The sequence below is a fragment of the Saccopteryx bilineata genome, chromosome 9 (assembly GCF_036850765.1).
Source record: "Saccopteryx bilineata isolate mSacBil1 chromosome 9, mSacBil1_pri_phased_curated, whole genome shotgun sequence".
NCBI classification, from domain to species: Eukaryota; Metazoa; Chordata; class Mammalia; order Chiroptera; family Emballonuridae; genus Saccopteryx; species Saccopteryx bilineata.
Window position 1 is genome coordinate 91,036,559 of NC_089498.1, and position 12,924 is coordinate 91,049,482.

Genomic DNA, 12,924 nt, shown 5'->3' on the forward strand with positions numbered 1-12,924 from the left:
TGTTGCTTTACCTCTTCCATACCTGCCTCTCCTGGGAGTACTTCCTCGTACCATCTTGGTGTGGAAACCCTGGTCTCAGGCACCCAACCTAAGCCAAACACCATGGGTTTCTTTTCTTTTTCTAAGTCCCCTCCTAGGGGACTGTTCCTGGTGTCTCAATATGCTCCATGGAAGCCTGGGGACCTGTCACTTTCTCAGATCCCAGACAAATGACTGTTAGACCCCCAGACTGTCCTTCAGAAATGCTGGTCAGTTTGCTTCTGACACTATCGCTGTAAACCAACGGCAGCCTAGAGGTGAGGGAGCCACGTGGTGGAGGGCATTTGGGGAAATGTTGCCGATGAGGACACAGGGTGGCCTTCCTACAAACATGCACATGGAGGAGCAGACATTGCAGTTCCTTAGGAGCCCATGTACCATAGGAGAGACTGTGACTGCTGAGGCTGCCTCTCCTGCTTGAACTGTGACCGGGCAACCATAGATGTTCCTTGTGATGTCTCAGATCCCTTCCAATCATTCAATGTCCCGTCTAAGGCTAAGAATGTGAGAGACCTCTGTATGGGAGGTGCTGCTGGGCTATGTCCTATCACGACGAGAGTGGGGGTGGAGGTGGGACTCTGGAAGGCAGAGGAGCCGCTGGTTTCCCAAGTTTGGGGCAGAGAAAAGAGAGTGTGGAGATTGTCTAGGGGAGCCTCAGCTCACCCTAAAGGCGGCTGTGTCCCCAGCAGCCACCAGATGGCATGCTTACAGATGGGATGAATCAGTAGTTTGGAATGGGTGACACTCAGTTTTCAAGATACCGCTGTACCTTTAATTTATTAACTTTCTTTAAAAACACATAACATATACAATCTACAGTATAGAAAGTATAATTTATAAAAATATAAAAATCTTGATTATTTTTTAGTATTCCAAGATATTACTGCAGGTGTTATTTTGATAAGCATGTTTACACAATGCACACTTAATTGGTGTGATTATCTCTGTGGGGAATGGTTACAATTCCTTTCCTTTTGTTTTAAAATAAAATTATATATTAAGAAAAAGAAACCAAAATTGGTTACATGTGCATATTGTATGTAGCAAAGGTTTTGCAGTGGAGTTTGAAAGAAAACATCCATTTTTACCACCACTGATTGAGCCCTTTTCCCAGAACGTGCAGCCGAGAGTCTTCACGGGTTTGTTTAAATGAAGTTACTTCACGTAAAGGGAGCTCATGTCTTCAGATGTGCAGTTATCTCCCAAGGTTATGAGAGGATGACCACAACCGCCGATGGTGTGGACGTGCTCGGCTTCCAGGCCTTCAGGGCAGGGGGACGGGCGGTGGGCAGAGTCTGCAGGCTGGGGTTGATGCCCAGAGGCCTTCAAGGGATTCAGACTGGCATTTTATAGGCTCAGTCACTAGCAGTAAAAATCCCAGAGTGATGCCCGGGGGACAGATCCTCCTGGGACACAGCAAGGCTGCCCGTGAGCTCTGTCCTGCCCACGAGCTCTGTCCTGCCTGCGAGCTCTGTCCTGCCCGTGCAGCTGCACCTGTAGTCAAGCTCTCACTGCAGGGGCTCCGAGGATGCTGCCCGGTGGGTCTGGGACGGAGGTTCCCTCTCATCTGGAGTGGCTGGTTATCGGCAAGCACAGGTCTCCACAGACATATTGGGGTATATCTTCAGAACCACGTTCCGGTTCTCATCAAAGAAGAGGACGCCAAGAGAGTTCATCTTGTCGGGCACACAGCAGGGCTCTGGGATGCCTGGGACAATGCCCACGGCCCTGACGATGCTCTGGATGGTGGCGTGATTGGACGGGCGGACGATCTGCAAGGTGGGAAAGGAGAATGGTTATCTCTGTCTCTGCCTCACCCACCCCTGTGTGCCGGCATGTCCTCGACTTAGCCCTTGGAAAAGGCATCGACCTAGAAGAAAAGGAGAGGTCGCAGGGCTGAGTTCCTGGGAGGTTTGCAAGATCCTCAGGCCTATCCACTCCTCCAACTCACATTGCCTACACAGCACTGGCCACTTGGGGGCACCTGATCATCACACTTCCCTGAGGAGCGCCTGGAACTGGGCAGGAGTGTTTAGAAGGAAGGCCTAAGAAAATGCCAAGACAGCTGGCCTGGGGCCACGGCTGCCTAGCCTTCACTGTCTGAGGAATACAGACGTTCTCCCGTATAACCGTGATCTCAGCGCTCAGGGGCAGGCCCGCACACACATGTGTGTCAGCGTGATGGGGCTGTACTGGACGTTTCCTGGCGAGACCTGACTCTGGTGTCAGGGGCTGCCCTGCCTGCAGCGCCCACCTGTCATCGTATCAATCTTATAGGGCATTATCTATCTTTTACTGGTGAAGAGACTGAGGCTTCAAATGACTAGGAAACTTGACTGAGACCCCTCAGGTAGCATAGCTGGGCTTGCAAACCAGGGCCACTGGGACCTCGCCAGCTCTCTGTCCCCCACCAGGCAGCCTGTCACATCCAGAAGGCTGTGGGTCACAGCAGCAAATGCAGCCTGCTGTTACCTAAGCGCCTCTGACAAGATGAACAGGGCCAAGCCACGTGTGCTGCAGCTCACTGCTGATCAAAGAGAATTTTATATACAGTGTGTCAAAGAAAAGGGCTTCCTGCACGGGGAAGCAGAGGGAAGAAGGAGGTGGGGACATCTGATTTGCGGGATTCAGGCTGGTGTCAGGGAAGGTGGGAAGGCAGCCAGCCAGGCAGACAAGGTAAGTTCAGGGTCAGCCAGCTGGAGCCTGCTGAGTGCTCCTCCTGAATATGCTAGAGCAGTGGTAGTCAGCCTGCTCCCTCCCGCCCACTAGTGGGCGTTCCAGTTTTCATGGTGGGCCGTAGCGGAGCAACCAAAGTATAAATAAAAAGATAGATTTAACTATAGTAAGTTGTTTTATAAAGATTTATTCTGCCAAACTTAGTGAAAATCCGACATAAAGTACTTGGTAAGTAATTATTATTATATGCTTTAACTTGCTGTAACTCTGCTTTATAAATTTTATAAAGTAAAGTTATATCCCTACTTTATAAATCACCATTACTGTGGAACCGGTGGGCGGTTAGAAAATTTTACTACTAACAGAGATACAGAAGTGGGCGGTAGGTATAAAAAGGTTGACTACCCCTGGGCTAGAGCTTTCCAGCAGACGCCTGTCTGCAGGGTACCTCCCTCCCTCTCTCTTGTACATGCACAGCTTTGAGGAGAAGCCCCTTAATTCCCAAACAGGGTGATGCTGCCCCGAGTCTGGGTCTGGGATTTCCCAGCTTGCTGATTTATTTAGGTTTAAATTGGATTTATGCGCTGATTCCTTTTTTGGAAGAGAAGGCATGACCTGGAACTCAGCAGAGGAGCTAAGCAGAATTATGCGCTATGAGCCAAAGACCGACATTAGCTGATAGCCAGCCGGTTCGGGCAGTGGGGAGATGGACAGGCGGAGCTGCAATCTAGCCTGAAGGGAAGGTGAGAATCTGAAAACATTTCCAGCATAATAGATAGAAATGGCCCCATGATGTGTGTTCTGCAGATTCATGCAGAGAGAGTGAGTTATCCTGCAGGTCCCTGCCCTGAGTGGGAGGAATAGAGGAGGGAATCCTCATGGAGAAGTCACTGGCACCAGCTCTGTGCTGGTCATAGACACCCATGCTCCGAGGCCCAGGCCAGGGACAAAAACAAAAGCCTTGGTCTGGAGGGTGTTTTGAAGAACTGTCCTGTCCACAGGGGACATTATTTACTCAACTTCTGTAGCATGTTGCTTTCTGAGAATACACACCTACGGAGATGCTTTCTCCCCTTTCCAAAAGAGGTATCCTGATTTAAAACTTAAATTCAACCAAGTCACCATTTTCTAAAGCACAGCCCAACTGTATCTGTCTGTGGGCTGTACCCACTCAGCGGGCTGTCACATTGGACCTCTGTCTACCTACCTTTTCCTAGCCTCTAGAAGATGGGAGCTGTTATTGTCCCTATTTTACAGACAGGAAACAGAAGTCACAAGGCAGAGGGACTGGCCATGACGGGTAAAGCTGAGAGTCACAGTGAGACAACGGGCGGAACACCCCGTACCTTGGGCATGGGGAACTCGCAAGCGCCAGCACAGTAGTAGGCATCAAAGGATTTGGGTGAGATGATCCATTCGTTCCAACCAATGTCTGCAAAGTCCACCTTCAGGTACCTGCGGGAGCAGACCCTCGGCTCATCCCACTGCTTTCTCCGGGCCTTCTGCATTGTCTTTTCATCAAAGTGCAGCACCTGAGATGAGGCCATGAACACATCCTGGCCCTTTTTCCTGCGGTCCTTGCGCCCTGGCCGGGGCTTCAGTGTCCGGAAGGGGCTGGGCCATAGTTTGTGCTTGTGGTAGTGCTGAGTGTGGGTGGCCTGTGCTGGCGTCTCATCCAGCCCTGGCAGCTCATTGTCCTGGAGGGGCCCAGTGGCCTGTGTGGCCCTCCGAACGCGGGGGTCTGCGGAGCTGTTCGAGGCTGCACTGGGCTCTGGGTCTCCAGCCTGGAGGGGGTCATACCTCTGTAGTGTGACTGCCACACTGTTGGGCTCTGAAATGGCCAGGTCATTGGCATAGATGAGAATGTAGGGTGCATGGGGACTAGGCCTGGGCACTCCGGGGTTCTTCTCCCCAGAATCCAGCTGGGCAGAGAGAAGCAATTCACCATTCCGGCGTGCTGCCTTGACTATGGGGGAGATGTCCTTGGTCTGCCACAGGCCCCGTGGCATGGGCACCAGGGCCATGGCCCCTCTGAGCAGCCCCTGTGTGGCCGTGTTCTGCGAGAGACTGCGGAAGAGCAGGTGCTGGCGTGCGGGTGAGATGCAGGATGCATTCTTGGCTGGCTGCTTACATGGCATCTCATGTGCCCGGGGCCACCATGGCTTCGAGTAGAAGTGGAATGTGGCTGTGAGAATCATTTCTGAGTCCTGTATGGAAGTCAGGTTGAAGAAATACAGGGTCTTCTGGTTGATCACTTCTGCGAGGGAACGACAGACCACAGCCTGTTAGGTTTTCTCCTCCATGGGCCCCATGCTCATCGGGTCTCCTGCCCAGGACTGGGATGGAAGATGACCACCCACCCATACAGGGAGTACTTCCAGGCCTGCCAGGCTGTCCTCACCTTATGTCATTCTCACATTAAACTGATGAGGGCGCCCTTTGTTATCCTCAATGAATAAATTGAGGATAAATGAATAAATTGAGAAATCAAGGTCATAGAGGTCAGGGAGTGTCGATATCCCACTGCAGAAAAGGAAATGTAGCAGTAGACAATGTAAGTGCTCGACACCCTAAAACTCCTGTCACCCACCCCACACACATACTCCAATGTCTTTCAATAAACAAATAAACAAGTGATCTTTGACACCTTCGTTAATGAGATAAGGTGGGATGGTTTGGGTTGGGTCCAAGCACCTCTGCGGCAGCTCCTCCTGCCTTGTCAAAGCCCTCTCCCTATTCTGCAGACATGACATGCAGCCGTTCTTCCCAATGAGATGCAATAAGTGGACAGCCGCATACTTTCCTAGCATCCTGAGTGCCTGCTGGGGGCAAAGGGCCTAAGAGCACAGTCATGTGGGTGTCTGCTATTTGTTCTGCTTAACGGCTTTTAAGGTTGTTTTATGAAGAGCAATTTTACAAAGAAAGTAATCAGGGTTGCACAAGGTCATGTGACAAAATTTCCAACATCCAGGTTGCTCCAGAGGCCCAAGCCATGATAGGGACTGGCTTCCCTCAAATGGCACATCTGAAGCTAGAGAGTGCTCTGGGCCCTGCGTCCTGGGACTGTCAGCCACCCCTTGGTTTCTTCTTTCATGGTTCTACCAAGTGTACCCCTAGGGCCCCAGAGCCAAGCCCCCTGGTCTGCAGTCCCAGGAAGCTGCCTGGCCTGGCAGCATGAGTTCCCTGAATGGCTAAGTCCCCTCTATAGTTTGAATGGGAGGGTGGAGTCATTCCCAAGGCTGCCGGAGACCAGAGCTGCCCGGTCAGCTGCATCTCTCCTGCTGCCTCTGTCCTGCTGCCAGCATCAGTCTGCTGGGAGGACCGGGAGGGGGCCGAGCTCCAGGGTGTAGGAATGTGTGTGTATGCTGGGATGCTGGGGTCACATGTTCTGACTTGTGCACCCATACGGTCAGCTGGATTTATTTTTAACTAAAATCTTCAGTTTAAGGTTAAGTATTTAAATTGGGAAAGAGGTATAATTCAATCGAGAATTTTCTCGTACTCTTAAGGGACTATGAGAGAAAGGAAGGAAGGACAAAACCACATTTAGGGAGGTCCTAGAAAGTGCCACTTAAGGCTTACGTAACATTCTGAAGACTTGGCCTTATCTAGCTCCCAGAAAAGCCTCACAGAGCATTGTGGTGGCCCCCACACCCCAGCGAGGTGTAGCCTGCTCCACCCCTAAGGAGCAACAGTCTTCATGCACATTTAAACTTGGCTTCCCCAAACTCTGCCATCTTGAGTGTCATATCTGGAGTCCAGCACTTCCCAAACTTCTCTGGTCACTGTCTTCCTCTCCTGGATGGGGAGAGTCTGGGATTGAAGAGCAGAGAAGTTTGAGAAGCTCTGGCAGTGGTGGCTGTGTACCCGCAGCATCTGGACTGACTTGTGGTTGGCGTGACAGTTCACCAACATAGCTTCCCCACCCCAGCACTAGGCATCTCCATGGTACCCAGCTTCATTTGTCCTCATGTCACTTCCCGACACCTGATAGCTATTTCTTCATTACTGTTTCTCTTTCCCCCAGAACACACACAGAGAAAGCTGGGGCTCTGCCAGCTTTGTCCACAGCTGGACCCCTGGGTCTCAACAGCAGGCCCGAGTGATGGTCAGTGCTCAGAAACCCATGTTGGATGATGGGGGAAGGGTGGAGTCTTTGCTAGCTCTGTCTACTTCAGTCAGTTAGCAAGTGAGCTCTGTCCTATAGAAAAAGAACCCAAGCCACCTAGAGATTTGTTCCATCACCCATTGTCCTTGAAACAGCCACCAGGGTGACTGAAGTGAGGACCCCACTGAAGACAAGCACCACCCACCATGAGCTGGAGGAAGTAGCTGCTGGTCAATGCCTCCACAGAGAAAGGATGAGAACTAACAAGAACTGAGCAGGCCCCACAGTCTGGGTTAAAATCCTGCTTGTATCACTTACTAGCTCTGGGGCCTTAAGCAAGTCATGGAACCACCCTGTACCTCAGTTTCCTCACCTGTAAATCAGCTATAATTATTTGTATATATCACCTGGAGTTGTAAGATCATCTCTGTGGAGACTGCAGCACGGTGCCTAGCACTTAGCACATGCTCAGAACATACTGGCACCCTGGCTGGGTGGCTCAGTGGATAGAGTGTCATCCTGGGCCATCTAGGTCACCAGGACAAACACATATGAGAAGCAACCAATGAATGCACAACTAAAATGGAACTAAAATGTAACTAAGTGGAAAAACAAGTTGATGCTTCCTTCTCTCTCTCTCTCCCCCCACCCCATTCTCTGTTAAATCAATGGAAAAAATAATAAAATAAAATAAAAGAACATACTGGCCATGTGGCATCATGAGCTACTGCTGCAATCATGACCTTGCTCCCTACTTCATGCCCAGTGACAGGCATTGCCACCTGTCCCCTCCCTGCATCTAACCAATCCTAGTTCCCCTTGGCTTTGTGTCCTGTTCGTCCATAACCACCCTGAATGCTGCACTCCTCCACCACTTCTTCACCTGTCACTGTGACCTCAAAGCACCATCACCCTGCACCATTACACATGCTTCACAAGGAAATCATTAATTATAGATGAAAGTTTAATGTCTTTAGTACATAAAGAACCTCCACAAATCAGTAAGAAAAAGACAAGAATCTCAATAACAAGAGGCAATTTCTAAAAAAAAAAGAAATTGCAAATAGCCAATAAAGCATAAAATCTAGAGTGACTGATAATGGAAAAGAAAAAGGTATCTTCAAATGAGGATATAACAAATTTTACCCGCATGTTGAAAATATGATCCTAAAAGCCATATATTGACATTGGCTATATCTGGGTGTGTGATTAGGGACTTCTTTTCTTTACTGTGATGTTTTATGATTTCTAGATTTTCCCCAGTAAGTAAGCATTTCTTTTATAATCTTCCCTTCTTCTCTTCTTTTTCTTTCTCCTCCCCTTGAATCTCTCCTTCCTTCTTCCTTCCCTTGCCTCTCTCCCACTCTTGCCTCTTTGCCTTTCCTTCCTTTTCTGTCTCCCCATCCCTCTCCCCCTTACTCACCCTCTTCCTCTCCCCATCCCTACTCCCCTTCCTCTCTCCTTCTTCTCCCCTCTTGGTGTATATACCCACCCCTCTGCCCCACTGCCTATATGAAACTCAAGGCTCTTGGTGGCCTGGTTATAGCCCATTGGTCCACTTCCACCCCTGCCTTTCTCCTCACCTTATTTTCTTATTGAAACCAAAGTCCTCCCAGTTCCAGGCACACAGTGGACTGCTCAACTTCTACAATTGCCTAAACACCATATGCCCTTTCCAAGTCTGTCTGGGGTCTCACTTCTTTGTGAAGGCTTCTCTGACCCTGATGCAAAGCCCCTTCCCTGCTGTCCCTTGGGGATCCTGAAGAATACCCCCAGCCCCAGCCCTTTGTCACTCCATCAGACCCTCTGTCCACAGCTGACTCCTACCTCCCGCATCAGCTCCTGGGCTTCCTGGGCAGGGCCAGCAGTCTAAGCTCCTTTTTGTCCTCTGACCCTACAGCAACTGCCACCCACTGAGGTACTCAGAAAAGACTTGGGGAAGTGAAATGAGTGTGATTCTTGACAGATTGACAGATAGGTTTGTATTATTACACTTCTTTTAGAGATGATGAAATCAAGCCGAGAGTGATTAAGTAACTTGCCCAATATTACACAAGTAGGCGGAAAGATTAGATTTAAACACAGGTCATCTGGAGCAGGGGTGTCAGTCTCAGAGGCTCTCTCTGCTACTGATGTAGACTTTATAAGGTACAAAAGGTACCTGAAGGAGCAATGGAAGGGAGGAGGGCTGCCTGGAGCAATGACAGTAGCTGCTAATAAATTACTGACACTTATATGTATCAGGCATTGTCTTAAGTGCATGACATATTTTAGATCATTTAAAAAACCTTATAAAAAGGGGAGAATTATTAGCCCAATTTTAGAAGTGAAAAAAGTTGAGTCATGGGTAAGTTCAGTTCCTCGTCTAGATCACAGACTCAGGATCTGGAGCCTGCCAGACCAGCTCACAGCCTGCGCTGGGCACTTGAACTCTATGGCCTAATGGCAGCGAGGACCACAGTGCCACTGCAGCCCTGGCTGCAGGGACCGAGGCGCCTGCCGTTCAGGAAGAGGTGCCAGCCCACTGAGGCAGCAGTTCCAGAACTGAAGCCCCCACTCTTTTGCCTCACCCGTAAGATGCAGGGTCCCTGCCCAGGTTCACACCTCCTCACAGCTGGGTCAGGAAGCAGCACCTCTGAGGGCTGCTGAGGGGCTGCGCAAGAAACAACTGAACTGAATCAGGGAGGGGGTGAGAACCTAGGCTGCAGGGGCCTGCCGTATGCCTGGCACAAAACCTGCCTTGTCCTACTGAATCTTCATGTCCCCACTGCGCACACAAAACCCCCGATGCTCAGAGAGTTAAAGTGATGCACAGCACAGCACAGACCCAGTGGCTGGCTGCCGAGTGGTTCCAAACAAGAATGTTAGATTTGTCACAGTCCCAAATGGTCCAGAATAATCTCCCACATTGTCTGTCCCACACTCAGTCTTCCCAACCCTAGGCTTAGTTCTGCTGCAGCTGGGAGAGGAAGATGACAGTGAAAATAGCACTGTCCTAGCAGATGGGAGGCAACAACCATTGCCACTGTGAACAGCCCGTTCACTGCCTCAGTTTTCTTCTTTTAAAATGGGTGGGCTGGATCTGAAGGACTGTTTCCAGGCCTTTTCCAGGGCTCACATCCTGGGTTTCACTGTTCCTTGTACTACCTCCACTCAATGAAAACAGAGAGATAAACTGTGTACCTCCAGCCCAGGAATGCAGCAAGTGGGTGGGTTCACTGGGGGTGCTCACCCCTTGTGCAGTGACCTTGCCACCTTGCTTTCCTCAACTACAAGGCTTTGAGAGGTGACGTAATGGGTGAAAAGTCAAGTCTACACCTCTATGAACACAAATGCCTTGTACTCCCAGGGTAACAAGATGCTCCGGCACCTAATCAGGCCAAGGCTGCGTTCAGCATATACACATGACCTCATCTCATCTTCCCGGCAACCCCAGAAAGAAGATACTGGCATGCACTCTCTATTTTGCAGGTGGGTACACTCAAGTCCACAGAGCTATAACGACTTACCCAAGGTCACACCCAAGCCAGATCAGTCTTGAGTGGCTTAATTTAATAATGATGCTGCAGAAATGGACACCAGGTGGTGAGTAAAAGGGACCAGGGAGGATGCACTTGGATCTGGCTGACTTGGAGCCCATGTAAGCCTGCTCAGTGCTAGGTGGGGGAGCGGGGCCTATCTGTGGCAGGGGCCCCCAGGCATGCTTCTCTGAGGCCAAGCTCAGCTACAGGTTCACACCCTCCATCTGGGTCGAGTGCTTGGAACTTCTATCAGGGCTGCCTCACGCTCACCTGCCATGCCTTCCTCAGTGCCCTCCTCATCTGTCAAGAGCCAACACAACTGATTCCTATGACCTGGGTCCCCAACCTATAAGCTTCCCCAGTCCAGTCCCATCTTCATCCTGTGCTTAAAGCCTCATGTATGGAGTGGTCTGTGTCCAGCAAGTGTGACACCCTCCCAGGTTTGGCAGCACCCCAGATGCAGGAGCTCTGTGCCATTCTGTGCTACTTCAGTGTCCCCGTGGGGGCTCAGGCGCTGGCATAAGGAGCTTGGTGAAGAATAAATGAAAGAGTAAATAAAGGAGACAATGAATAGAAGAGGAAAAGCAGAGTAGTTGAGGTAGGAAGACAAGTGAGGAAATGGGGGAATGAGAAGGGACCCGGGCGGGGTGGGGGTCTACTTACCCAACCTGGGCCTGAAACTGCGGACTGTGTTGCCCCCTCCAGGCCGCGCGCCCCTTCGGCTGTATTTCTCATAAAGCCGAAGCATGTGGACAGCAACCATGTCCTGGGCGCCGGGGCCCAAAGCGACGGGAGTGACCCCCATGAACCGCTGGGGGTCCTTGTCCCTGAGCAGGCCGTCGGTGGCCACGGGAGGGGCGGCCCGCGCGGGGACTGTGTGGCTGCCGCCCGCATCCTGGAGCAACAGTAAAAGCAGCGGCAGCAGCGGCAGCAGTTGAGATCCTGGTCCTGGGCTGGGCTGAGCGGGGCCACGGGCCATGCTGGATGGTGGCGGCGACGTGCCGGAGCCTGCGAAGAGAGAGCGCGGGCGCACTGGAGGCTGCGGGCCGACCCTGCGGATGGAGAGCGTACGGGCAGCCGGGGGTCGCGGGGTGCTGGACAGAGCGTGGCGGCCGGCAGAGCTCGCGGTCCCTCCGCGCCGCTGGAGCTCCAGGCCAGCGGTCAGCGTGGTCCGGAGAGGCGCGGAGCCCAGCCGTGCCCGAGCCGGCGCGCTGCCTCCACGGACTCGCGCTGCGGAACTTTGCAGCCCACGGAGTGGCGGGCTCGCCGGGTTCGAGGGGCGGAGCGGGGCGGGGCGGCCAGCAACGCCTTTGGGGAAACGCGGCTGAGCGTCCCGACGACTGGGGCCGCCGCCTGCACTGCAGGGGACGTGCGCCCAAGTGTTGGCGGGGGACGGCGGGGGGGGGGGGGGCGTGAGCGTGGGCTAGCGAGCTCCCCGCGCCACTGCTGGAACCCGAGAACCCCGACTCCCGCGTCTCCTGTGTGTTGGCGCCGCAGTTTGGCCGTGGCTACGCGGGGGCTGGGGGTTGCTTATGGAGGGCGGCCCGCCTGCCGGGTTGCTCCTGCAATGGCATGCGATGACAGCGGTTGCAAGATGACAGCTGCCCCGTGAGGACCGGAGAGGCGATGTGTGTGAGCCCAATTGCCTTTGAGCCACAGTGCAAAAGCGTGTGTCCAAAATGCAAGCGGGAAGGAACATGGACTGACCCTCCTGGGCAGCCTTGGAGAAGAAAAAATCCTAATCCTAAAGCTCAACCAACTGGGGCAACTGGAACAAGGTCTCGATTAAAGTTCAGAATGAGTAGATTAACTGCCTCTGGATTTGTAGACAATGGTTCTAGTTGTTGAAGAAACACATCAAAGGTCCTTGCTAATCTTTGGACTTGTCGTCAGGATTGTCTTGAAAAAGGACGTGGTTTCAAATGGCTTTACAGAACGTTCCTAAAGCATCAGGACAGGAAATGGGAAAGCAGTGGCTTTCCCAAGAAGGTCTCAGGATGAAGTGAGGGTGTCAGGAATCCCTGGCCCACTGTCCCTCCGCTTCTCTCTGGGGAGACCATCCTGAACTTCATCTTACCTTTAACAGGATTTCTTGTCTACGGATAGAATTTCAGGGGTTCTGGGAATTTGGGTGGGGAAAAAATTACATCTTTATTTTCACTAACCAGTAACGGAAACTTAACATTTTTTAATAGGACAAAGGCAGGCAGCCAAGCACAGTGGTATTAACCATACCTGTGACTTTGTTACAAGTAGACACCACCAACAGAGTTGTTTCAGATTTCTCAAAATCTGGTTTGTCACAACTCTGAAGTTAGAGTAATTGTTAAGCCCTATGCTAGTTATTTAATGAATGAATTAAAAAGGCACATATATCAGATATTATTGCATTGAAAAGTTGTTTTAAAAAATATTTTGAAAACTATATTTTAACGCAGTTGGCTTGCTTTATAACCTAGCATGTTAAAAATGTTCTTTTGAGGAAGGCTCCACACATACCTCAGATTAAGAAACGAGTCTAACACCCACACAAAACTTTACGAATCCTTCTGAGAAAAGGGAAGGACCTTTTTAAAGCTG

At 51.2% G+C, this 12,924-nt stretch overlaps 1 protein-coding gene across 1 annotated transcript; it reads right to left on the reverse strand.

Annotated features, from left to right (window-relative positions):
- Positions 1-806: 806 nt before the first annotated feature.
- On the reverse strand, positions 807-11,591 carry GDF10 (growth differentiation factor 10). The gene is made up of 3 exons (XM_066243807.1): positions 11,008-11,591; positions 4,062-4,972; positions 807-1,811 (listed from the first exon to the last, which is right to left on the reverse strand). Exons 1-3 carry the CDS (start codon positions 11,321-11,323, stop codon positions 1,620-1,622), a joined length of 1,419 nt encoding a protein of 472 aa, XP_066099904.1. The 5' UTR covers positions 11,324-11,591; the 3' UTR covers positions 807-1,619.
- Between the last annotated feature and the right edge of the window lie 1,333 nt (positions 11,592-12,924).